Here is a 23,768-nt window from a genome sequence, read left to right as displayed (position 1 = left end):
AGTGCGGCGACCGAACCAAGAAATTCCGTAACGAAAATATAACCTAACACCACCCACTCTGCCTACAGTGTCGCTCGCGTTCAACACATTAACACGTTGCGCTTGTGTAGTGTCTGTGAATAAGCACGTGGCGTGACGTCGCACTGCATGCGCATCATGCAAATGCAAAAAATAGTATGCAATAGCTTTACCGTGACAGTCCCCGAGTGCTACACGTATTTTTTTTTATTGCATTGTTTTTTTTTTATTGCTTGGACGTGTGGACGAGCTCACAGCCCACCTGGTGTTAAGTGGTTACTGAAGCCTATAGACATCTACAACGTAAATGCGCCACACACGTTGTTGTTTAATGCAATCTAGTTCCGAAATCCATTGAAGACCTTTTACAATCGTTGCTTTTTAATATATTATACTAGCGTTTATGGTTCGATGTCAGTCACGAGCATTTGTGACCAAATGCTTCCAATTAAGCACTGCGACAAGATTTATTTGCAGTTGGAATTTATTGCCATTTCCAGTTTATATGACTTTTGCATTGAAGTCTGGCGGTAACGACTACACTGATGTTTTTGTAAATGCATTTGTTGTAGAGCGAAATTTTAATTTAAAACGATTCCGCATTATCGTTATCAGTCCGTTGAGTAGTATCTTAACATTGCTTTTTTTTTATTGCCCGTGTACGCAGACGAGGCTACGGCCCACCTGATGGTAAGTGATTACCGTCGCTCGTGGACGTCAGCAATGTCAAGGGCAGAGCTGAGCCGTTGCCTATCGTTTAATTCTTTGTTTTTTTTTACAACGTAACCTTGAGATGTAAGTTCTAAGGTGTCAGGTATAGTTACAACGTCTGCCCCACCCTTCAAACCGAAACGCATTACTGTTTCACGGTAGAAATTGGCAGGGCTGCGGTATCTGCCCATGCGGACTCCCAAGAGGTCCCACCACCAGTAATTACGCAAATTATAATTTTACGGGTTAGATTTTTATTACACGATGTTATTCCTTCACCGTGGAAGTCAATCGGGAACATTTGTTAAGTACGTATTTCATTAGAAAAATTGGTACCCGCCTGAGATTCGAACACCGGTGCATCGCTAGATACGAAAGCACAGGACGTCTTATCCTTTAGGCAATGGCGACGACTCATTTAATTGTTTTTCGTTTTAACTCTTACTCTAGTTTGTCAATCATTGATATTTTAAGGATATTGATAATTGTACCTTACAAATATTTCATTGTAATCAATAAATCAATCTTCACAGCATATTTTATGGTAGTTACAGTGAAGCTGCCGCTTTCTGTTGAAGCTTAATTAATAGTAAAGCTTAACGGCGCGTGACATATTCAAACAAAGAAAATCAGCAAATTTCCCGAATTATAATTTATTTTCTTACCGTCGTAACCATTGGTAAAATTATTTTGTCATTTCGGTAACGATTATTTCTCCTAAATGGTAATTTTAATTAAGAGCGGGTAACACTGAACGGGGTTGCGTTTATCATTCGTTCTAAAATAGTTATTAATTGTAATCCCTGATTGGTTAAGTAATTTAATTTTTTTTTATTGCCCGTGTCGGCAGACGAGCATACGGCCTATCTGATAGTAAGTGGTTACCGTAGCCCATGGACTTCAGCAATGCCAGGGACAGAGCCAAGCCGCTGCCTACCGAAAACTGTCTGTTTTATTAAAATAGTAGAGTCAACACTACATTCTACATATTTCTATATTTCCTCATGTTCACCTCTTACCATGGATCCCTGGGCTGATGAATTCACGAAGCCACGGCTATATGCGACAGACTCGACTCGCAATGCTCCGATAAAGTATTTATTTTTAAAAACCACTGAGGTCAGACGCGCTTACCTTCCATGTGATCCTTTTTTTTTTTTTTTTTTTTTTAACGCTGGGGAATCCATTTACGGATACCCGGTCGAGAGGGGTAATAGACCGGGTTATGTCGGACTCCGGCGCCTCCAGAGAAGAAGAGGGAGAAGAGGAAGACCAAAGTCCTCCTCTTCTTCCAATTCCTACCGGGAGACTACGCCTTGAGAAAGGCGCGCGAGGCGCTGCGCGGCGTCTACCACGCAGGACCCGCCCCGCAAAACCGACTACCGACTAAACCCCATCGAGCTCCACCACTCCGACTCCACGAAACCTACGGTACCGCACAATGCGCGCCGCAGGCTCGCCGTCGCCGGTACCCATCCTGACAATAGGACGGGATCCAATCCCCGGGAAGATCCCGCAGGACGTCGTCTCAGGAGACACCGTGAGTGGCGCATAGGAGCCACCTTGCGCCGCCTCACCACGGAACCGACAGCAGAGCACCGGGCGCCCCCGCACCCAGTACCCAACAGTCCCTACGGGAGATTAACGGGAGCATCGTGCCCGCGTCGCCCACCCCGCCTTCTTCGCTGAGGAGCCGAAGAGGGATTCCACTCCCTTTCGCGCTCCTCAGCCTCGCGGAACGCCATGACCAGGTCGCAAAATCTGGCCATGGCCTCCCACGAACTCTCGTCCTCTAGCATGCGGGCAATGACAGCCCGCAAGGAGAGGTCCCTCCCCAGCACCGCGATGAGATCTCGCCGCGGGTGCTCCCAACGCGGGCACGCTTCGAGTGCGTGCTGAGCGTCATCATCCGGATGCCCGCACTGGTGACAACCCGGATGTGGCTCTCTCCTGCAAACCCTCCACAGGTACCTCCCGAAGCAGCCATGCCCCGAGAGGACCTGCGTAAGGCGGAAGGAGAGCACGCCGTGTCGCCGATCTGACCATGTCTCCAGCACGGGCACCATGGCCTCGAGAGTGCGCCGGCGGGTGGCTGAGGTTTGATGAAGTTCCTCCAGCAACCGCTCCCTCCATTTAGCGTACGCCAGATGACGCGCAGCACGCCTCCACCGACTGACAGCCGACAGGCCGGGTGTCCGTCCCCGACCCAGGGACTGTGTCCTGCGCCGGTATACCGTAGCCAATACCTCGGCCTCGAGATCCCAAGGAAGGGAACCAGCGAGGGCGCAGGCGACCTCTCGGGAGATCGTACGGTACCCCCTGATGACCCTCACCGCGAGCGCCCGCTGAGCTCGGAGTAGCAGCGCCGCATTGCGTGCGGAGAGTGTGGGCGACCACACGGGAGCGCCATACAAGGCCATACTGCGCACGACCCCCAGGTACAGGCGTCGGACACCGACGCTGCAACCACCAACGTTGGGCAGAAGACGGACTAACGCACCTGCCATGCCCAGTAGCCTCGGAATCAACTCACCAAAATGGTGGTCGAAGCGCCATCGACTGTCCAGCACGATGCCCAAATATTTGAGCTTCGGCTGGACAGCGATCGATACTCCACCGACTATGAGCGTCGCGCCCGGAGGGGGTCCTCTCCGAACCGGGTGAAAGCATACGGCCTCAGACTTGTGGAGGGCCACCTCAAGACCTAGTCTCCGAATGCGGCTAACGACGGTGGAGACCGCCGCCGTTGCAAGGATCGCTGCGGTCCTGTAGTCAGCTCCGCGAGCCGTCACCAACGTGTCGTCGGCATAGCACACCACGTCGACGCCACGCAGGCCAGCACCGCGGAGGACCCAGTCGAAACCGATGTCCCACAGGAGTGGTCCCAATACCGACCCCTGTGGGACCCCGCACGACACCGTTTTTCGTCCCCATCCTCTTCTCTCGGGGAAAATCACGCTCCGCCCTGAGAGGTAGTCCTCTATCAGGGTGCGGAGACTATTGGGGATGCGGTGAAACCGAAGTGATTCCACGATCGTGCTCCAGGGGATCGTGTTGAAGGCGTTGGCGATGTCAATCGACACAGCCAACAACACGCCCCCCTCGGAGCACGCACAATCGGAGAGATGGCGGACACGCAAGACCGCGTCCACGGTCGAGCGACCCCTCCGGAAACCGTATTGGTTAGGAGCCAAATCAGGCCCAACGTTTTCCAGGTGCTGGACAAGGCGATTAGCGATGACGCGCTCGAAGAGCTTACCGGCCTCGTCCAGCACGACGATTGGGCGGTACCCGTTCGGTTCGTCACGTGGCCGACCCTCCTTAGGAATAAGGACGAGCCGACCAGTCCTCCATGGCTCTGGGAACCTGCCCTCACGGAGGCACCGGCTGAACAGCCTTCGGAGGGCAGGCCCCAAACCATCGCCCGTCAAGGCGAGCGCCCATGCTCGGGACGAGATCCCATCGGGACCGGGAGCCGTGCGCTTCGCCCGCATCCTCTGCACAGCCGATTCAAACTCCGCCTGCGAAACGTCCGCAGGCTCCCCGCCATCAGCAACCCGCATCGTCGTCATCACAGGGGGGACGAAGGCCGTCCCGGTAAAATCCGGAAACAGACCCCCGACTACCCGCTGCAATGTCTCCGGCGGCAGGGTGCTGGTTGCGGGGGGGGCCCAAGGGCGGAGCACATTGCGCGCCAGCCTGTAGGGCCGCCCCCACGGATCACAGTCGAGCGAAGCTAGTAGGTCGTTCCAAGCAGCCTCCTTCGCCTCCCAGATAGCCACGCGCAGGGCCCTTATGGCCATCCTGTACACCTCGTACAGTCGGTCCTCCTCATCGGGGTCCCGGTGCGTTCTTCGACGTCGATACCGTTGGTATGCGCGACGACTGACGTCGCACAACCGGCGCTGGCTAGCGATCTCCTCAGTCCACCAGTGGACTCTGCGTTTAGGAGCGAGAGCTCTAATGCGAGGCATAGCGGCGTCGCACACCCGCGACATCGCCTCGCGCAGATGCTCCACCCCCTCGCACACGTCTGCTGGCTCACCAAGCGAGTCAAGACGCCATGCCTGGACTACAGCCGCCTCACACAACCTCTCGACGTTGAGGCGCTTCTGGGCCCAACGAGGACCCCCCGCGCCGCCACCGCAGAGCAAGGAAGAGCCCTGGATAGACTCCGCCAGAGGCACTGCGACACCGAAACGAATGTAGCGGTGGTCGGAGAGCGTCTCCTCGCCGACCATCACGGCCCAACCGCGTACGCGATTCGCCACGTCGGGCGTGGCAAATGTAACGTCAACCACGGACCCGCCCAAATGTGATCCTAAGCTGCTTGGATTGCCGATGAGCATCAAAATATCAAGGCATCCAATCCGCTGTCCTCTTTTGAATCTGATGTAACCTCTTTTTGAGAGAGCATCTCGTTATGTAGAAATAAAATGAACTCGATATCCGTAGATGCGTGTCGTGAACTCACGCAGATCTATGGCACAGTTTTGTTCAATTGTGCTCGTCTTAAATAGTGGTAAACGAGCACAGCAGATAGAAGTTTACTGGTGGTAGGACCACTTCCGGACGTGAGTCCGCGCGGGTAGGTACCACTGCCCTGCCTATTTCTGCCGTGAAGCAGTAATGCGTTTCGGTTTGAAGGGTGGGGCAGCCGTTGTAACTTTACTGAGACCTTAGAACTTGCATCTCAAGGTGGGTGGCGCGTTTGCGTTGTGGATGTCTATGGGCTCCAGTAACCACTTAACACCAGGTGGGCTATGAGCTCGTCCACCCATCTAAGCAACAAAAAAAAAAGAAGCTTTGAAGTCATTTCTGTAGACAGTCTTATTTGCCAGTAATTCCGTCGAGTATGACCGATATAGAGACTCAACAAACATAATAACTGAAACCAATGGTCCATCGTAAAGTTTGAAATATGCAAATCGTACGGTTACAGTTTAGCGTTTAGATGCTGATTTTTCATAAATTCTTTTACGACTGATCGCTAAACATTGTAGCTTACTCTTTTATTTAAAAAAATAATATATATAATAGTTTGAAAACAACTAACAAAATACGCTTTTATAGAAAACCCAACTAAAAAATAGAAAATAAATTTTAAATAAAAATAGTGTAAGAAAAAATGATTTTATTGTAATGAAGCTAATAAAAGCGTATTAAAAATATATTTATATATGACGGTGCCATGGATGGTTGAGCACCCCGCCCTCAGACTCCCGTTGCGCCTCCAGCCCGTGCCACTCCGTCGCCGCGTCCGGTGGCACAAAATAAAGCCCAGACCCCTCCCCCGGTAATCCTTCAAGAGAAGGCAGCTTGGGAACGAGTTTCCCTGGCCCTTAAGGCCAAAAATATCAATTTTACGAATGCCCGTAACCTCGCGAACGGCATTCAAATTAAGGTTCGAACATCCGACGACCATAGGGCCCTCTCTTCTTACCTCCGTAAGGAGCGTATAAGTTTCCATACATATACGCTCCAGGAGGAGCGCGAACTCCGTGCCGTTATACGTGGCATCCCTAAAGAGTTGGATGCCGAGCTCGTCAAGGCCGACCTTCTCGAACAAGGCCTACCGGTTAACTCCGTACACCGCATGCACACAGGCCGCGGAAGGGAGCCATATAATATGGTTCTCGTCGCCCTCCAGCCTACCCCCGAGGGTAAGCAAATATTCAACATCCGAACGGTCTGTAGCCTTTCCGGAATCGCAGTCGAAACCCCACACAAGAAAGGCACACCTAGCCAGTGCCATAACTGCCAATTATACGGGCATTCTTCCCGTAACTGTCACGCGCGCCCCCGATGCGTCAAGTGCTTAGGCGATCACGCCACGGCCCTACGCACTCGCGATCAAAAAACCGCGACAGAACCGCCTAGCTGCGTCCTGTGTCGAACACAGGGTCACCCCGCAAATTACCGCGGATGCCCCCAAGCCCCGAAAATAAATCGCCGCGTCGCCCGCCAAAACCGCCTCCGAGCTTCCGGCCCAGACATCAAAGCCTCGGCACCCTCTGTGTCGCAGGCTAAGCCAGCGTTCGTTCCGGCGCCGGTGCCCAGTGTCTCGGCCTGGGCGAAACCGCTGCCGTACATGAACACGGCTACAACTCCCTCCTCCGCGATTCGTCCCGCCCCCGCGACTCGTCCCTCTCCCGCGACTTGCCCTCCGACCGCGTCCGACAATCTCGCTTTAGCGATCGACTTCTTTCAGTCGATCAACTTTGAGCGCGTTAACGCTTTGGGCGACGCCATTCGCTCTGCCTCCACTGCACAACACTTTATCGCCGTTGTGCAAGAATACGCCGACGTATACGCGTCATTAAATACGTACGTCCTCCCCTCACTCCGCCGGTAATCAATGGCGTATATAAGTAGAATAAAGCCCCTATCCGTAACGATAGGATTTTTTAACGCTTACGGTCTCGCAAATCAGCGTGATCAGGTTTCTGACTTTTTGCGTGACCATCAAATTGATATCTTTTTAGTGCAGGAGACCCTACTTAAGCCCGCGCGCCGTGACCCTAAAATCGCGAACTATAACATGGTCAGGAACGACAGGCTCTCTGCTCGTGGTGGTGGTACCGTCATTTACTATAGAAGAGCCCTGCATTGCGTCCCACTCGATCCTCCCGCGCTCGCTAATATCGAAGCATCAGTGTGCCGAATCTCACTGACGGGACACGCGCCGATCGTTATCGCGTCCGTTTATCTTCCACCGGATAAGATCGTTCTAAGCAGTGATATCGAGGCGCTGCTCGGCATGGGGAGCTCTGTCATTCTGGCGGGCGACCTAAATTGTAAACACATTAGGTGGAACTCACACACCACAACCCCGAATGGCAGGCGGCTTGACGCGTTAGTCGATAATCTCGCCTTCGATATCGTCGCTCCGCTAATCCCGACTCACTACCCGCTAAATATCGCGCATCGCCCGGATATACTCGACATAGCGTTATTAAAAAACGTAACTCTGCGCTTACACTCGATCGAAGTAGTTTCAGAGTTAGATTCAGACCACCGTCCCGTCGTTATGAAGCTCGGTCGCGCTCCCGATTCCGTTCCCGTCACGAGGACTGTGGTGGATTGGCACACGCTGGGCATCAGCCTGGCTGAATCTGATCCACCATCGCTACCGCTTAGCCCGGACTCTACCCCGTCTCCCCAGGATACCGCTGAAGCCATAGACATCTTAACGTCACACATCACCTCGACATTAGATAGGTCATCGAAACAAGTTGTAGCGGAGGACTTCCTTCACCGCTTCAAATTGTCCGACGATATTAGGGAACTCCTTAGAGCTAAGAACGCCTCGATACGCGCCTACGACAGGTATCCTACCGCGGAAAATCGTATTCGAATGCGTGCCCTACAACGCGACGTAAAGTCTCGCATCGCCGAAGCCCGAGATGACAGATGGTCTGATTTCTTAGAAGGACTCGCGCCCTCCCAAAGGTCTTACTACCGCTTAGCTCGTACTCTCAAATCGGATACGGTAGTAACTATGCCCCCCCTCGTAGGCCCCTCAGGCCGACTCACGGCGTTCGATGATGACGAAAAAGCAGAGCTGCTGGCCGATACATTGCAAACCCAGTGCACGCCCAGCACTCAATCCGTGGACCCTGTGCATGTAGAATTAGTAGACAGTGAGGTAGAACGCAGAGCCTCCTTGCCACCCTCTGATGTGTTACCACCCGTCACCCCGATGGAAGTTAAAGACTTGATCGAAGACCTACGTCCTCGCAAGGCTCCCGGTTCCGACGGTATATCCAACCGCGTTATTAAACTTCTACCCGTCCAACTCATCGTGATGTTGGCATCTATTTTCAATGCCGCTATGGCGAACTGTATCTTTCCCGCGGTGTGGAAAGAAGCGGACGTTATCGGCATACATAAACCCGGTAAACCAAAAAATCATCCGACGAGCTACCGCCCGATTAGCCTCCTCATGTCTCTAGGCAAACTGTATGAGCGTCTGCTCTACAAACGCCTCAGAGACTTCGTCTCATCCAAGGGCATTCTCATCGATGAACAATTCGGATTCCGTACAAATCACTCATGCGTTCAACAGGTGCACCGCCTCACGGAGCACATTCTTGTGGGGCTTAATCGACCAAAACCGTTATACACGGGAGCTCTCTTCTTCGACGTCGCAAAAGCGTTCGACAAAGTCTGGCACAACGGTTTGATTTTCAAACTATTCAACATGGGTGTGCCGGATAGTCTCGTGCTCATCATACGGGACTTCTTGTCGAACCGCTCTTTTCGATATCGAGTCGAGGGAACCCGCTCCTCCCCACGACCTCTCACAGCTGGAGTCCCGCAAGGCTCTGTCCTCTCACCCCTCCTATTTAGCTTATTCGTTAACGATATTCCCCGGTCGCCGCCGACCCATTTAGCTTTATTCGCCGACGACACGACTGTTTACTATTCCAGTAGAAACAAGTCCCTAATCGCGAAGAAGCTTCAGAGCGCAGCCCTAGCCCTAGGACAGTGGTTCCGAAAATGGCGCATAGACATCAACCCAGCGAAAAGTACTGCGGTGCTCTTTCAGAGGGGAAGCTCCACACGGATTTCCTCCCGTATTAGGAGGAGGAATCTCACACCCCCGATTACTCTCTTTAGTCAATCCATACCCTGGGCCAGGAAGGTCAAGTACCTGGGCGTTACCCTGGATGCATCGATGACATTCCGCCCGCATATAAAATCAGTCCGTGACCGTGCCGCGTTTATTCTCGGTAGACTCTACCCCATGATTTGTAAGCGGAGTAAAATGTCCCTTCGGAACAAGGTGACACTTTACAAAACTTGCATAAGGCCCGTCATGACTTACGCGAGTGTGGTGTTCGCTCACGCGGCCCGCACGCACATAGACACCCTTCAATCTCTACAATCCCGCTTTTGCAGGTTAGCCGTCGGAGCTCCGTGGTTCGTGAGGAACGTTGACCTACACGACGACCTGGGCCTCGAATCTATACAGAAATACATGAAGTCAGCGTCGGAACGGTACTTCGATAAGGCTATGCGTCATGATAATCGCCTTATCGTAGCCGCCGCTGACTACTCCCCGAATCCTGATCATGCAGGAGCCAGTCACCGTCGACGCCCTAGACACGTCCTTACGGATCCATCAGATCCAATAACCTTCGCACTAGACGCCTTCAGCTCTAGGAGCAGGCTTAGGGACCTCGGTAACCGTACTCGTCGAACTCGACAAAGAGTTCGCCGTGCAACCTAACCCATGAATAAGCTCGCTGAGTTTCTCGCCGGATCTTCTCAGCGGGTCGCGATTCCGATCCGGTAGTAGATTCATTCGCGAAGCAGCTGCTCTTGAGCTGTTAGGTCTCCTTCGGAGGCGCTCGGGTAGCTGTTAGCAAATCCCACCCCTCCTGGCTGAGCCTTTGCTCGCCCACCTGTCCTGGTGAAACTGGAAAGGCCTCCGGGCCACCAGTAATCCTTCAATCATAAAAAAAAAAAAAAAAAAAAAAAAAGGATGGTTGAGCAGTAGCACGTTCCTGAATTGGATAATTCGTGGGGGAAATTGTTCCCTAAGAAATATCGTTGAGTGTAGGTCTATCGCAGTGGGTGCTGTGCAATGGTAGCAATACTGGTGGAGCCTAGTCAAGGATATGACGGGATTTAAGTCCTTAAGCAGTGGTTTTGAATAGTGGGGAAGCCGTTACCTTCCATTATCGAGGTTTCGGTGTCAGAACATTCATATTGTGTGTTCTATGGCCTGCAATTGTTGCTTAATACCGGATGAGATAATAACCATGAAAACATCAAAATATACAATCAGAGATAGTAAAAAGCGGTGTGTATATTAAAAAAAAGTAATAAAATCAGAAAGGGTATTGTGGTAGTAGCCATCATATAACTCAATATTGACAATTGACGATATTTGACAAATGCCTGAATCTCGCTTACGACATTTTGTTTATAACAAGATTCGCGCGCCGATTTAAGTTCAACATAAAATCGAATTTTTAGTTTAATTTGTATCGTCTAGTGCCTAGCGTCGTTTACCCCTTTTTGTTTATATTTTAATATTGTACACATACACTATAAACATTATAAATATTATTGAAATAGTGCGATTGACTTTTATCAACTACGAATATATTTTTTTATTGCCCTTGTAGACAGACGAGCCCACCTGATGGTGAGTGGTTACCGTCGCCCATAGACTTCAGCAATGCCAGGGACAGAGCCAAGCCGCTGCCTACCGCAAAATAATTTCCGCTAATACGGAGAGCAAATAGCAAATCACAGCTTAACGAAGAGTAATACAATTTAATTAGAATTATTTTATTTTTGTCAATCTATCTGTTTGTCGATTAATCTTACCAATCAAAAATTCTAGTTCACCTTAAGTACATCGAATGCTATTAATTAACGAAGTTAATTGTGATTGTTACAAATACTTTTGTCAATGTGTACATTGAATATTATCACTAATAGTGATACCAATTAAGATATTCGGTATAGGATTAACAAAAAGCTCAGCGGAAATCCCTTGAACTGTGTAAGGCGTCACGTTCTTTGAGAGCTTACAAGCTTCGATCCGAACAGTTTGGTTTATACATACTAACACGAAGCTATTTTCATTTTTGTTTCAATTTGCGTTGTTTTATCCACGTCATGAAATAGTAATTGGTGTTGTGGTTGTCATAGATGACTCGTGATACGTTGCCAGGATTGCCCGTGAATTATTTTGTTATAGTTAATGTTACTTTTGATACTAACCGTTTCTTACTTTACTAATTTTTACCTTAAAATCGCCAATCGAGTGCGGTTACTGACGCGCACATAATATTTAGGTTTATCGTTACACGTTTTTCTTTTGTTTTATAATTGACATATGAAAAATAGCTGACTATTCCAAAACGTTCGTTTGATATTAATAAATCATCAATAACTACTGAATAAACAAAGTCTGATGATGAATTCGATGACCTTAGAACTTAGATCTTATATTTCAAGATGTCCACCGTCCACGTCCATCCATCTAAGCAATAAAATGAAATACTTAGGAGCAAATAGTAACGAATAGTTATGTACTATTTAAACGCAAAAAAAACTGAAACTTTTGAAGAAAAAATGATTGCCAATCAAAAATGTCGTCAGTAGCAAATAAAAAAAGGAAAATCCGTTTCCAAACAGAAAAGAAAGAGACAATAAAAAGCCTTTTAAAAACCCGTTCTATTATGGCAAAGCTTTGATTGATAAAGTTTATCAAGTTGACAATAGACTAAACAAAATAAAAATGGTCGATAAACACCAGGGAAAATGATGTTTAACTGTTTTTTTTGCTTATTAGATACAGATAAGCTATGAGTATATTAGCCAACACGACTATTTCTTAATGTTAATAGTTGGACTATATATCAGTCAATAAGTAACTTTCAAGCAATGTTTTTTGTTATTGCTTAGATGGTTGGACGAGCTCACAGCCCACCTGGTGTTAAGTGGTTACTGGAGCCCATAGACATCTACAGCGTAAATGTGCCACCCATATAGTTACAATGGCTGCCCCGCCCTTCAAACCGAAACGCATTCCTGCTTCACGGCAGAAATAGGCAGGGCGGTGGTACCTACCCGCGCGGACTCACAAGACGTCCTACCACCAGTAAAATGTTTTCAAATCAATGTTATATCAAACATTTCTCTGTACGTTTCTCTTAAGACAAGTTTGTGTACGCCAGGAAAAAGTAAAGCAAAAAATAAAATGAACATAGCATTCCGGACTGTTTGAAATTACTTTGATAAACACCTCCCAGCGATCGCATTAATGTATCGTTTCTGGTACTTTCCAATATCCTCTTCAACGATTCTTTGGGCAATAAATTTTTCAAACTGACGTTTGTTAAGATGGCATATCCGTACTCATAAATATTCTTGTCGGAAAATAGTTGAGGGCTATTAGCTATAAATTTCGTATGTGTTGTTATTATAGCCAATTCCGAGATTCGTTGAATTAGAATTCACTGAGTTTAAATAGCTGCTTTTGTTCCTTTGTTCCTGGTTAACTTTTTTCTTTTCTGCTTTTGTTTTTTTTTTAAAAAAGAAATTATTTAATTAAACTTAACAAAATCATTAAATGAAATTTACAATTTTACTTACAGTGCTTTTCAAATAAAAGACATTAAAGAACAAACAAAGAGTTTGGAACCAAACAAAATAAAGCGAATGAAAAAGTTACTTTAAATTTAAATTAAAATGTAATAAAAAAAATAGTCTCACATAAACTTACCGATCTTATAGAAACAATAATATTCACGAATAAAAACCTTTAAGTGCAGTGAGAATGTTCTAAAATCAAATAAAAATGGATCGAAGTGAAATTTCGTTTGAAAATATGACTTTCCTTGAGTGGAATGGCTCAATGGGCGATGAACTAAACATGCCCCATTTGGACTTAGAAGTGTTCTATAGACCCGACATAGTGATCATCGCGCTGTACGTGGGTGTGCTGACCGCATCCCTATCTGCCAACACGCTGCTAATATTCGTCGTCATCAAGTTCCAATACATGCGAAAGTGAGTGATTTGCGCTTTGTTTTTAAGTGTTTTTATTTCACTGATTATGCTAACGTGTTGATACATAGCTAACAGATCAGCTATGCCCTTCGTTTTGGTGACGTGTGAATGATCTGCTTTCGAGGCCAGTAAAGATAAATATGGTGTTTCATTATGTGGGTAAATGTAGAGCCGTCTTTGTTGGTTGAAATACTTACTAGTGATCCATAGATATTACACGTTCACCAAGCGTTATTATCATTTCAGCCTTGATAGCGAACTCCGGTATTGTTCATTTTGAAATGTGTTTTAGTCTTCTTAACGTTTAAACAGCCCGATTTCTATTTGGACATAAGAAAACTATGCAAATATTTCTTGTTAACAAATTTTTTTTTGTGAGAATCCAAAGAATCCGTTTTTTTAACTGAAGAAATTTAACTGGAGAAGGTTGCTTAATGGTGTACAGGTGAGTGAAATCATAGTCATTCCGATAGAGGCACCCGTCACGTGCGGACGTGCTCATCGTCCACTCGATCGCCCGGTCTTTGTTCGCCCGGCTTTTGTTAGCCCGGCCATTGTTCGCGCGGCCTGTGTTTGTGGTACATCTGCCGACTAAGTGCTCTTTCTGGAAGTTTTTATTTGTTTTGTTTCCTTTTGTTGTTTCTGTGTTCGTGGTACATCTGCCGACAAAGTGGTTTCCTGCAAGTATTTATTTGTTTTGTTTCTTTTCGTAATTTCTGTTTTGTTGTGCTTTTTCTTTGTCCTGTAGTAATCGCGCCGCATTGCCACCTGTGTTCAATAGAACCGCTCAGGTCCGAGAAGTTGGGGCCTCGCCGCAAGGCGAGTGTTTTCAAGACCCGGGGCCGCCCCACCTGGGTACTCAGCGATCATGGACGCTGTATTCGCGGAATTCCTCCGACTTCGCCACCCACAGCTCGCCTCGGAGTTTTTGGCCTTCAAGGCCAATCACACTGCGAGCCCTCTCGAGGACTCCGCCGCGCTCGCTGCTCCTGCGTCGCCTGTACCTGCGTGCAGAGCTTCTGCATTGAGCACCGCAGCCTCTGTCGTGCCTGCCGCTCCCGTGTCGCCTATACTGGCGAGAAAAGCTGCTGCGTCGTCCGCCGTGACCATCGTTTCAGCTGAGCGATCATCCGCGGCCTCCGTCGCGCCCTCTAAAACACCTACACTTGCTCGTAGGTCGCCTGCACCCGCCTCCTCGTGCTCCGACTCTGACTCGGACATGGAGGTCGACCTCGCCCCCGCCTCATCCACGGATGGATTCACCCTGGTACAGAAGGGTAAGAAGCGTGCCGCGGAGTCTCGAGCTCCCGCGGCCGCTAAAATTAGCAAAGCCGTGAACGCGTCGCGCCCCCGCCCTCAGACTTCCGTTGCGCCCCCAGCCCGTGCCACTCCGTCGCCGCGTCCGGTGGCACAAAATAAAACCCAGACCCCTCCTCCGGTTCTCCTTCAGGAGAAGGCAGCTTGGGATCGAGTTTGCCTGGCCCTTAAGGCCAAAAATATAAATTTCACGAATGCCCGTAACCTCGCGAACGGCATTCAAATTAAGGTTCAAACACCCGACGACCATAGGGCCCTCTCTTCTTACCTCCGTAAGGAGCGTATAAGTTTCCATACGTATACGCTCCAGGAGGAGCGCGAACTCCGCGTTGTAATACGCGGAATCCCTAAAGAATTAGATGTAGAGCTCGTAAAAGCCGACCTGTTAGAACAAGGCCTACCAGTGAATTCTGTGCACCGTATGCACACCGGTCGCGGTAGGGAGCCATATAATATGGTTCTAGTCGCTCTCCAGCCTACCCCCGAGGGTAAGAAAATCTTTAACACACAGACCGTCTGTAGGCTCTCTGGTATCGCTGTCGAAGCCCCCCATAAAAAAGGCACTCCTAGCCAGTGCCATAACTGTCAATTGTACGGGCACTCTTCCCGTAACTGTCACGCGCGCCCCCGATGTGTTAAGTGTTTGGGCGATCACGCCACGGCCCTCTGCGCTCGCGACCAAAAAACCGCGACGGAACCGCCTAGCTGCGTCCTGTGTCGAACACAGGGTCACCCCGCGAATTACCGTGGTTGCCCCCGAGCCCCTAAAATAAATCGCCGCGTCGCCCGCCAAAACCGCCTCCGAGCTTCCGGCCCAGACATCAAAGCCTCGGCACCCTCTGCGTCGCAGGCTAAGCCAGCGTTCGTTCCGGCGGCGGTGCCCAGTGTCTCGGCCTGGGCAAAACCGCTGCCGTACACGAACACGGCTACAACTCCCTCCTCCGCGATTCGTCCCGCCCCCGCGACTCGTCCCTCTCCCGCGACTTGCCCTCCGACCGCGTCCGACAATCTCGCTTTAGCGATCGACTTCTTTCAGTCGATCAACTTTGAGCGCGTTAACGCTTTGGGCGACGCCATTCGCGCTGCCTCCACTGCACAACACTTTATCGCCGTTGTGCAGGAATACGCCGACGTATACGCGTCATTAAATACGTACGTCCTCCCCTCACTCCGCCGGTAATCAATGGCGTATATAAGTAGAATAAAGCCCCTATCCGTAACGATAGGATTTTTTAACGCTTACGGTCTCGCAAATCAACGTGATCAGGTTTCTGACTTTTTGCGTGACCACCAAATTGATATCTTTTTAGTGCAGGAGACCCTACTTAAGCCCGCGCGCCGTGACCCTAAAATCGCGAACTATAACATGGTCAGGAACGACAGGCTCTCTGCCCGTGGTGGTGGTACCGTCATTTACTATAGAAGAGCCCTGCATTGCGTCCCGCTCGATCCTCCCGCGCTCGCTAATATCGAAGCATCAGTGTGCCGAATCTCACTGACGGGACACGCGCCGATCGTTATCGCGTCCGTTTATCTTCCACCGGATAAGATCGTTCTAAGCAGTGATATCGAGGCGCTGCTCGGTATGGGGAGCTCTGTCATTCTGGCGGGCGACCTAAATTGTAAACACATCAGGTGGAACTCACACACCACAACCCCGAATGGCAGGCGGCTTGACGCGTTAGTCGATGATCTCGCCTTCGATATCGTCGCTCCGCTAACCCCGACTCACTACCCGCTAAATATCGCGCATCGCCCGGATATACTCGACATAGCGTTATTAAAAAACGTAACTCTGCGCTTACACTCGATCGAAGTAGTTTCAGAGTTAGATTCAGACCACCGTCCCGTCGTTATGAAGCTCGGTCGCGCTCCCGATTCCGTTCCCGTCACGAGGACTGTGGTGGATTGGCACACGCTGGGCATCAGCCTGGCTGAATCTGATCCACCATCGCTTCCGTTTAGTCCGGACTCTATCCCGTCTCCTCAGGATACCGCTGAAGCCATAGACATCGTAACGTCACACATCACCTCGACATTAGATAGGTCATCGAAGCAAGTTGTAGCGGAGGACTTCCTTCACCGCTTCAAATTGCCCGACGATATTAGGGAACTCCTTAGAGCTAAGAACGCCTCGATCCGTGCGTACGATAGGTATCCTACCGCGGAAAATCGTATTCGAATGCGTGCCCTACAACGCGACGTAAAGTCTCGCATCACCGAAGTCCGAGATGCCAGATGGTCTGATTTCTTAGAAGGACTCGCGCCCTCTCAAAGGTCTTACTACCGCTTAGCTCGTACTCTCAAATCGGATACGGTAGTAACTATGCCCCCCCTCGTAGGCCCCTCAGGCCGACTCGCGGCGTTCGATGATGACGAAAAAGCAGAGCTGCTGGCCGATACATTGCAAACCCAGTGCACGCCCAGCACTCAATCCGTGGACCCTGTTCATGTAGAATTAGTAGACAGTGAGGTAGAACGCAGAGCCTCCTTGCCACCCTCTGATGCATTACCACCCGTCACCCCGATGGAAGTTAAAGACTTGATCAAAGACCTACGTCCTCGCAAGGCTCCCGGTTCCGACGGTATATCCAACCGCGTTATTAAACTTCTACCCGTCCAACTCATCGTGATGTTGGCATCTATTTTCAATGCCGCTATGGCGAACTGTATCTTTCCCGCGGTGTGGAAAGAAGCGGACGTTATCGGCATACATAAACCCGGTAAACCAAAAAATCATCCGACGAGCTACCGCCCGATTAGCCTCCTCATGTCTCTAGGCAAACTGTATGAGCGTCTGCTCTACAAACGCCTCAGAGACTTCGTCTCATCCAAGGGCATTCTTATCGATGAACAATTCGGATTCCGTACAAATCACTCATGCGTTCAACAGGTGCACCGCCTCACGGAGCACATTCTTGTGGGGCTTAATCGACCAAAACCGTTATACACGGGAGCTCTCTTCTTCGACGTCGCAAAAGCGTTCGACAAAGTCTGGCACAATGGTTTGATTTTCAAACTATTCAACATGGGCGTGCCGGATAGTCTCGTGCTCATCATACGGGACTTCTTGTCGAACCGCTCTTTTCGATATCGAGTCGAGGGAACCCGCTCCTCCCCACGACCTCTCACAGCTGGAGTCCCGCAAGGCTCTGTCCTCTCACCCCTCCTATTTAGCTTATTCGTCAACGATATTCCCCGGTCGCCGCCGACCCATTTAGCTTTATTCGCCGACGACACGACTGTTTACTATTCTAGTAGAAATAAGTCCCTAATCGCGAAGAAGCTTCAGAGCGCAGCCCTAGCCCTAGGACAGTGGTTCCGAAAATGGCGCATAGACATCAACCCAGCGAAAAGTACTGCGGTGCTATTTCAGAGGGGAAGCTCCACACGGATTTCCTCCCGGATTAGGAGGAGGAATCTCACACCCCCGATTACTCTCTTTAGACAACCCATACCCTGGGCCAGGAAGGTCAAGTACCTGGGCGTTACCCTGGATGCATCGATGACATTCCGCCCGCATATAAAATCAGTCCGTGACCGTGCCGCGTTTATTCTCGGTAGACTCTACCCCATGATCTGTAAGCGAAGTAAAATGTCCCTTCGGAACAAGGTGACACTTTACAAAACTTGCATAAGGCCCGTCATGACTTACGCGAGTGTGGTGTTCGCTCACGCGGCCCGTACACACATAGACACCCTCCAATCCCTACAATCCCGCTTTTGCAGGTTAGCTGTCGGGGCTCCGTGGTTCGTGAGGAACGTTGACCTACACGACGACCTGGGCCTCGAATCAATTCGGAAATACATGAAGTCAGCGTCGGAACGATACTTCGATAAGGCTATGCGTCATGATAATCGCCTTATCGTTGCCGCCGCTGACTACTCCCCGAATCCTGATCATGCAGGAGCCAGTCACCGTCGACGCCCTAGACACGTCCTTACGGATCCATCAGATCCAATAACCTTTGCATTAGATGCCTTCAGCTCTAATACTAGGGGCAGGCTTAGGGACCCCGGTAACCGTACTCGTCGAACTCGACAAAGAGGTCGACGTGCAACCTAACCCATGCATCAGCCCGCTGAGTTTCTCGCCGGATCTTCTCAGCGGGTCGCGATTCCGATCCGGTAGTAGATTCATTCGCGAAACAATTGCTCTTGAGTTGTTAGGTCTCCTTCGGAGGCGCTCGGGCAGTTGTTAGCAAATCCCACCCCTCTTGGCTGAGCCTTTGCTCGCCCACCTGTCCTGGTGAAACTGGAAAGGCCTTCGGGCCACCAGTAAACTTTCAATCATAAAAAAAAAAAAAAAATAAAAAAAAAAAAAAAAAATCATAGTTCGCTTAGAGTAAGTAGAGTACCTTCTGAAAGTGAGCATTAATACATTAAGATAAAGTGTCAACTTCAATGACATCGTAAGTTTGATTTTTGGTTTATAAGCTTAAAGGGTTTAAAAAAACTATTGCGATTTCACATAGTTTTTTTTTAGCTTATATGGTTGAACGAGCTCACGGCCAACCTGGTGTTAAGTGGTAACTAAAGCCCATATACATCTACAACGTAAATTCCACCATCAACCTCGAGACATGAGTTATAAGGTCTTAGTTTTAACAGTACAACGGCTGCCCCATCCTTCAAACCGAAACGCATTACTGCTTTACGGCAGAAATAGGCAGGGTGTTGGTATCTACCCGCGCGGACTCACAAGATGTCCTACCTACCTACCAGTTCATGAATGTGACTGACATTTTTTTTTGTTTAGTTGGATGACCGTTTTATTGGTTACCGAAGGCCACAGAGATCACTCACGTACACGCTTCAGGTCATTGACTCAATCGTATTTTTTGTATAGGATATTTGAAAACATTCTATTTTCAGTTTCGTTTGCATTACGCCCTTGGTTCCACATATTAAATCTTTTAAATCAAAGCGGTATTGTTCGAAACAATTGAACTTCACAGTCAGACGAGTTATGGCAGCGCGCATTCTCTTCTGTAACGGATAGCCGCTGATTGAAATGTTTTCCCTTTCAATACAAATCAATAGTTCGTCTCTCGCACAGCGCGCGAGCTGATCTATCGTCAATCGTTAACGCTTCCTATGGAGGCTGATGTATATGAACGTCCCCTTTTATCTTAACAGCTATTAATATTTTACATTGTTCGTTGCGTTTTGTTTATTACCGTGTGTTCGTTATCTCGAAGAATTTTAACAGCATTAGGTACGTAGCTGCCTAAATTTTATTTCGTATTGGATTCTGTAAGTTAAATTAGATGTATTCACAACAGGTAGTCTTGAGTGTTTGATTGTAAAGCTCTATAAATTATATGTTCTTAAATGCAGATAGAGCAGGCGATTTCACGGCATACAGATAGGGCCATTGTATCTATAGACTTAAAATACTATGATTATTTTAAGTCTATCTATAGACTTTTACAATGGCCCTATCTGTATGCCGTGAAATCGCCTGCTCTATCTATAGATAGACTAGTCTATAGATAGACTTAAAATACTATGATTATTTTAAGTCTATAGCTTTTACTGGTGATAGGACCTCTTGTGAGTCCGCACGGGTAGGTACCACCGCCCTGCCTATTTCTGCCGTGAAGCAGTAATGCGTTTCGGTTCGAAGGGTGGGGCAGCCGCTGTAACTATACTGAGATCTTAGAACTTATATCCCAAGGTGGGTGGCGCATTTTCGTTGTAGATGTCTATGGGTTCCAGTAACCACTTAACACCAGGTGGGCTGTGAGCTCTTCCAACCATCTAAGCAATAAAAAAAAACCATTATTAATTACGTAAATGATTCCTTTATTAATTTTCTTAATCCGATATTGTTCCTTTAAGCTGAGAGTCTTTCTTAAGCTCTTAAAATGATGTAGAGTCCGTTGTTAAAAGCATTTTAAATTCTTGTATTATTTTCGTGAAAAATAGTGACACCTAAATATAATAGTTTATTTATTCAGCCTTCAGGAGCACTAGCGTCGGGACCCATAACTCGCGGCCAGAATAATAACAATAACCGAAATGTTACTGCCGCGAAATTCATACGAAATTGACAGAATAAAATTGTACCTACAATTACTTTATATATTTTTTACCATAGCTAAATAGATCAGTTTACCTGATGTTAAATAGTCACTGGAGTCGTCGCGAGACTTCATTGAAACGTGTTGCAAAACGTTCTTACTGTAATGTCGCATTGAGGACATTAGTGCTTTTTGAAACTCCTTTTTTAGATTTACAGTTAATATAAAAAAATATAGACTTCGCTCATGTGTCTTCGTAATGTCTCAAGGTGGGTGATGTTTGTCCATGGGCTCCAGTAATCATTTAACATGATGTGAGGCACGAGGTCGCTCTCTTAAGTAGTGCAAAAAAAAACTATAATGAAATAACAGCTTTTCTTACTTTTCAAAGCATAAAGCTTCGACAGGACTAGGATTCTGCATCGGTCTTAAAACCAATCTTTCTGCCTTCTAACCAATATGTTCAATTCAATTTCATACCCTGAAACCTAGATTGTATTAAGATATGATAGATAAGATAAGATTGTATTAAGGCATATACAAATTGTATTAAGGTAATCCTAAGAATATAATCATTGAATATAGCTTAAAGGAGACATTCAACGGATCAATTTTACATGATGGTAATAACACAACGTGAATATATACTAATCTTCTTATATCAGATTAATATGAAGCACATTATCCGAATATTATATGTCTGATTATGATATAATTGGGAAATATAGATCTCGGCTTAGCGAAGGCAGCGCCGGCGATGTGAAATGATCAAAGTGATTAGCGGTTTTCATCTTCCGAACGTCGACGCGAATTGGGAATTTAATTCGTTGTGCCTTCATACATATCTTAGCCGCTTGGTGCCTTGATTTTGGAATATATCTTTTGGAAAATATCTTTTCAAAGGTTTGGAAATGAGCAGAGCTACCACGTGGCCACTATCAGATTGAACCAAGAAGTGGGATGGAGTTGTGTAATACAATCTTAGGAAGGTCCCAATGAACAGCTGCTCTTACACGTCCCTCTATCTGATGAAACTGTGAGATGACAGCGATAGGTAGTGTTACCAGTGATATGGTTCTGCCATTCGTATACCGATGCCGGGAGATTGTCACTTTCCATCAAATCCCGAGTGCTATGACATGTCCTTTTTCAAACGAGGATACTAGGTAGTGGAGAGTACTTAACGGTAGGCAGCCATGCCGCTGAAGTCCATGGGCTGAAGTCCATGGGCTGAAGTCCATGGGCGACGGTAAACACTCAACATCAAGTGGACCGTGTGCTCGTCCGCCTATAAGGGCAATAAAAAAAATGGGATGCAAATTCACGGGAAAAAAGAAAATTAAAGCTCCATCCCACTGTCCGTCTCCTTCGGTTCATGGTATGTGAATGTCTTTACAATATTTGTACATAACAAAGAAAGGCCGGTACATTGAAATTAAAAAAAAAGAGAACGATTGAACTTTTGAATGATGATTTATTAGTCGTTTAGAATCACTGAAACTGCACCACTGTAGAAAAATAAACATTACTTATTCTTAGTATTAGTTAATATCCATTATTTTACTGGGAGGTTATTTCATAATGTTATCTAGCACATACGGTCAAATGTTATCTTATATAATTCCATTTCATTTCATAATTAATGATCAATCATCATTTCTTTTTTCATCATGGCTGCAATTTATGTTCCATATACATAGTTGAAGTCCATAGGTCCCTTTGCCTTCAAAATAGGCGAATCATTAAGACGTTTTTTATGAGAAAAAGAAATATCCTTAGGGTAATTTATTTCGTAATTACATATTCGCAAACCACCAATTACAATCTAAGTTATAACGTAATGAAACAAGTTAAGCCTGTTAGACAATGTAAATTGAAATCGCTCAGGTTTACGGCGCAATACAATAACAAATGCTAAAATCAATCAAAGCTCTTTCACACAAATCTTACTAACCTCAGACAAAATGATGCTTGACATTTAGATCAATTGTTTATTTAATTAAAAACTCATCTATCTCAGATCGTTTACAAAAAAAAAACACTTTTAAAAAATTCGAGAGTCATCGTCTATCAATTAATAATCGTTAGTTTTTAACTTCAACTTAAAGTTCGAAGTTTTTAATCTGGAAAGGACGAAAAGTCAAAAGCCCTTGGTGTTCAATAGTCGATATTTTTATAGCATAGACACAACGATCGAACTCAGACATTCTTATCAAGTGTTTGGCAGAGCCCGTAGACATAATAATGTGGATGCAGTTACCTAGCTTGAGACGTGAGCCTGAGTCACAAGCGGTTTAGAATGAGAATAACGGTAGTCCCATACTTTGAAATGAAACCCTTTACTGTTAATCGGCAGAAATAGGCAGGGGATTCTTAGAAGCGCAGCCTCTACGCTCTACCACCTCTAAAGTAATTAATTAATTGCTATGTTTTTATTTCAGTTTGTATCATAGTATCGTACAACATACGCATGTATTAAAGCGCGTTTGAGGAAGGACACGGAAGTTTTATTACTTAGCTTTCAGATGAGGAAGAGGAAGAGGCAGACTTACCAGATCTCACCTTTTTATTGACGAAAACCAAAGAAAATATTTAGTGTTACTAAGTAATATTATTAACACAAAATTCTATTATCTTAAATTATGATACGTATCACCAGTAATACATGTATACTTATATATATTCTAATACCACCTGTAGTTTATTACATACGTTATAAACGCGTTTCATCAAAAACACTATTCACTGTATTTTCTCTGAGCCGTTGAAAAATCCCCTCAAAGGGCCGTTGTTTTTATCGGCGTTCTATCGCACTCACTAACATCAAAAGTTGCTCTCTATCTGTCCCTCTATTCACTCACAAACACTTACAACATCCTTATCATTCAGTTGAGGTCCTAATACGGGAATAACTGATCCGCGCGCACTGAAAATACAAATGTACAGAAAATATTTTACGTTATTTACGACATAAGTACACGGAATACGCTTTATCCGAAATTGAGCTACGAAAGTACAATGGCACCGAGGTTCTCAAACTATTTACAATAAAACAGATTGGTTCTCGTGATATATTATCAAGAACCCTTTGAATAATGAAAGTCTAAATAACTATATTCGAACATCTAAATATATTCGAAGTGCATAGTACATTATGTT

General features: G+C 46.9%; 1 protein-coding gene across 1 annotated transcript in view; it reads left to right on the top strand.

The window, feature by feature from the left end:
• Positions 1-12,833: 12,833 nt before the first annotated feature.
• NGR-A35 (neuropeptide receptor A35) overlaps positions 12,834-23,768 on the top strand; it is a gene marked incomplete in the record, with an annotated part of 158,534 nt that continues 147,599 nt past the window's right edge. Inside the window, 1 exon segment of the mRNA NM_001134279.1 lies at positions 12,834-13,266. Coding sequence (NP_001127751.1) covers positions 13,055-13,266 — 212 coding nt within the window.

This window comes from Bombyx mori, chromosome 22 (assembly GCF_030269925.1).
Source record: "Bombyx mori chromosome 22, ASM3026992v2".
Lineage (NCBI taxonomy): Eukaryota > Metazoa > Arthropoda > Insecta > Lepidoptera > Bombycidae > Bombyx > Bombyx mori.
This window is presented reverse-complemented; position numbering and strand designations above follow the sequence as displayed.